Here is a 2436-nt window from a genome sequence, read left to right as displayed (position 1 = left end):
GGCTAGGGGCGGGAGGGGTTTGGGGGAGATGGTGCCGAAAGCACCTGAGAGGCCTCTCCGCCACGGCCCGGGCTGGGGGCGCACGCGGCCCTGGCGAACCCTGGCCCGTGTTCCGTGAGGTCTCCCGGCCTCTGGGGAGGGAGCTCCCTCCACCCCCGCCCTCTCCGTCCCGAGGCGGGACGGGAGGCGGAGCTGGCCGGTGACCGGCGGTGACGCGGGACCCGCCCGCTCATATAGAGGCGCCCCGGGGGCGCAGGGTCCTTGCTTCGTCGCTGCCGCCGTCACCACTGGGTCCACCTCCGGCCCCGCCACCGCGGCTCCCAGCATCAACGACACCGCGGCCGCGTCCACCAGCAGCGCCACCGCCATGCGCGAGATCGTGCACCTGCAGGCCGGCCAGTGCGGCAACCAGATAGGGGCCAAGGTGCGCGGGGAACCCGCCTCGGGAGGCGGCCGAGAGGGGCAGCGCGGGGTTCTCGAACTCCGCTGGCCTCCCCCACTCTGGGTCTTTTGGAGGACGGGGACCCCAGGAGGCCAGCACCCCAGGGATGGTGGAGGAGGTGGCGCGGGGGCGGGGGCAGGGCCAGGCTGGGAACAAAGAGGCTGATGGGGGTGGGGCCCAGCCTTCTTTCTGCTGGCCACAGCTGGCTTCACAGCTGGCCCACTGTCCCCTGCACACCCACAAAGAGACCCAGCCCCTCCCCGTGGCTGCAGCGGCCGCGCTGACCCCAGCCTGCTCGGGTAGGATGGTGACTCCGCTTCCCCCCGCCCGCACCTCTCCCTTCTTGCTGTTTCATCCCCTGCCTCCCACCATGCCTCTAGGTACCCCATTCACCTTGCTGGGGGACAGGTGGCAGCCAGGGAGGTGGTCGGGGGTCCTGAGCTCAGAAGATGGAGGCCGGGGCAGGCCTGGGCCTCTGCCACCCCCGTCACCCACCTTGGTTCCTACCGCCGCCCCTCTAGTTCTGGGAGGTGATCAGTGATGAGCACGGCATCGACCCCACGGGCACATACCACGGGGATAGTGACCTACAGCTGGAGAGAATCAACGTGTACTACAATGAGGCCACAGGTAGGGCCCAGGGGCACCTGCCAGAGTGGGGGTAGGGAGGGCCTGGGAGGGAACGGCCCGCTGGTTCCTGGTGCTCACTCCATCTGCCCTCCATCTGCCTCCCCGCAGGAGGAAATTACGTCCCCAGAGCCGTGCTGGTGGACCTGGAACCGGGCACCATGGACTCAGTGCGCTCCGGCCCCTTCGGCCAGATCTTCCGGCCTGACAACTTTGTGTTCGGTGAGTCCCAGGCAGAGAGCACGGGCAGAGAAGCCTCCTCATGCCTTTCGCTTCCAAATGCTTGGCGAAATTTTTTCACCTATTATCAGAGACGCAATGGTGACCACAGGGCCCCACAGCCCAGTGGGGGCGGCGGGCAGGGCAGTCAGCACTGTGGTGGGAGACCCATCCGATATGGAGGGGTGAGAGTGGGTAGGGAAGGCTTCCTGGAGGAGGTGCCGTTTTAATTGAACAGTATGGACCAAAGCCAGACTGCTTGCGTGCAAATCCCAGTCCTGCCACTTCATGCATCGGACAAATGCTTATTGAGCACTTACTGCACACCAGGCCCTACTGTATCCCTGGGGATACAGCCAAAAATGAAACAGACAAAGCCTTCTGCCCCTGGCAGTGACGTCCTGGCGGAGAGAGGAGGGGTGAGAATGTAAATTAGTAAAACTCAGGCGCCGATCCAGTCGGCCGGGGGACTTTGGGTTCCTCAGTCTCTCTGTTCCTGTCTCATCTTTAAAACGGGGGTGATAAAAAAGATCTATTTCACAGGACTGAGAGGCTTAAAGCCATTATTAATATGTGTACAGAATGTAGAACCATGCCTAGCACAGAGGAAAAGGTAAATGAGAATTTTGTTTTCATCATTATTACTAATACCTGCAGCCTAGAAGGTGAGCAGGGCTTGGGCTGAGCAGACATTAAAGAGAGAAAAGGTGTGCGAGCCGGCGGGACCCCCTGCTGGGGGCGGGGGACCAAGAATGGGAGCCAAAGACGACTACCCGACTACCTACCGACAATAACCAAGTCATAATGACTCAAATTATGTATCACAATTGTGTTGTTATTATTAGGATTATTCAACTACTAGGATGAGTGGGGGGTGGGCTCTCCCCATAACGGCCCGCGTGTCCTCTTCCCCTCCCCCCCTTCAGGCCAGTCTGGAGCCGGCAACAACTGGGCCAAGGGTCACTACACGGAGGGCGCCGAGCTGGTGGACGCGGTCCTCGACGTGGTCCGGAAGGAGGCGGAGAGCTGCGACTGCCTGCAGGGCTTCCAGCTGACCCACTCGCTGGGCGGCGGCACGGGGTCGGGGATGGGCACGCTGCTCATCAGCAAGATCCGGGAGGAGTTCCCCGACCGCATCATGAACACCT

The 2436-nt window shown here is 62.5% G+C and overlaps 1 protein-coding gene across 1 annotated transcript in view; it reads left to right on the top strand.

Moving 5' to 3' along the window:
* Positions 1-292: 292 nt before the first annotated feature.
* LOC102885129 (tubulin beta-4B chain) overlaps positions 293-2436 on the top strand; it is a 3000-nt gene continuing 856 nt past the window's right edge. The window contains exons 1-4 of the mRNA XM_015598144.2: positions 293-424; positions 964-1072; positions 1181-1291; positions 2215-2306. Of these exons, the coding sequence (XP_015453630.1) occupies positions 368-424; positions 964-1072; positions 1181-1291; positions 2215-2306 (369 nt within the window). The 5' untranslated portion in view covers positions 293-367. The remainder of the gene's footprint in view (positions 425-963; positions 1073-1180; positions 1292-2214; positions 2307-2436) is intronic.

The sequence above is a fragment of the Pteropus alecto genome, unplaced genomic scaffold (genome assembly GCF_000325575.1).
Source record: "Pteropus alecto unplaced genomic scaffold, ASM32557v1 scaffold30, whole genome shotgun sequence".
NCBI classification, from domain to species: Eukaryota; Metazoa; Chordata; class Mammalia; order Chiroptera; family Pteropodidae; genus Pteropus; species Pteropus alecto.
The sequence above is the reverse complement of the archived record's forward strand: the minus strand, read 5'-3'. Positions and strand labels throughout refer to the sequence as shown.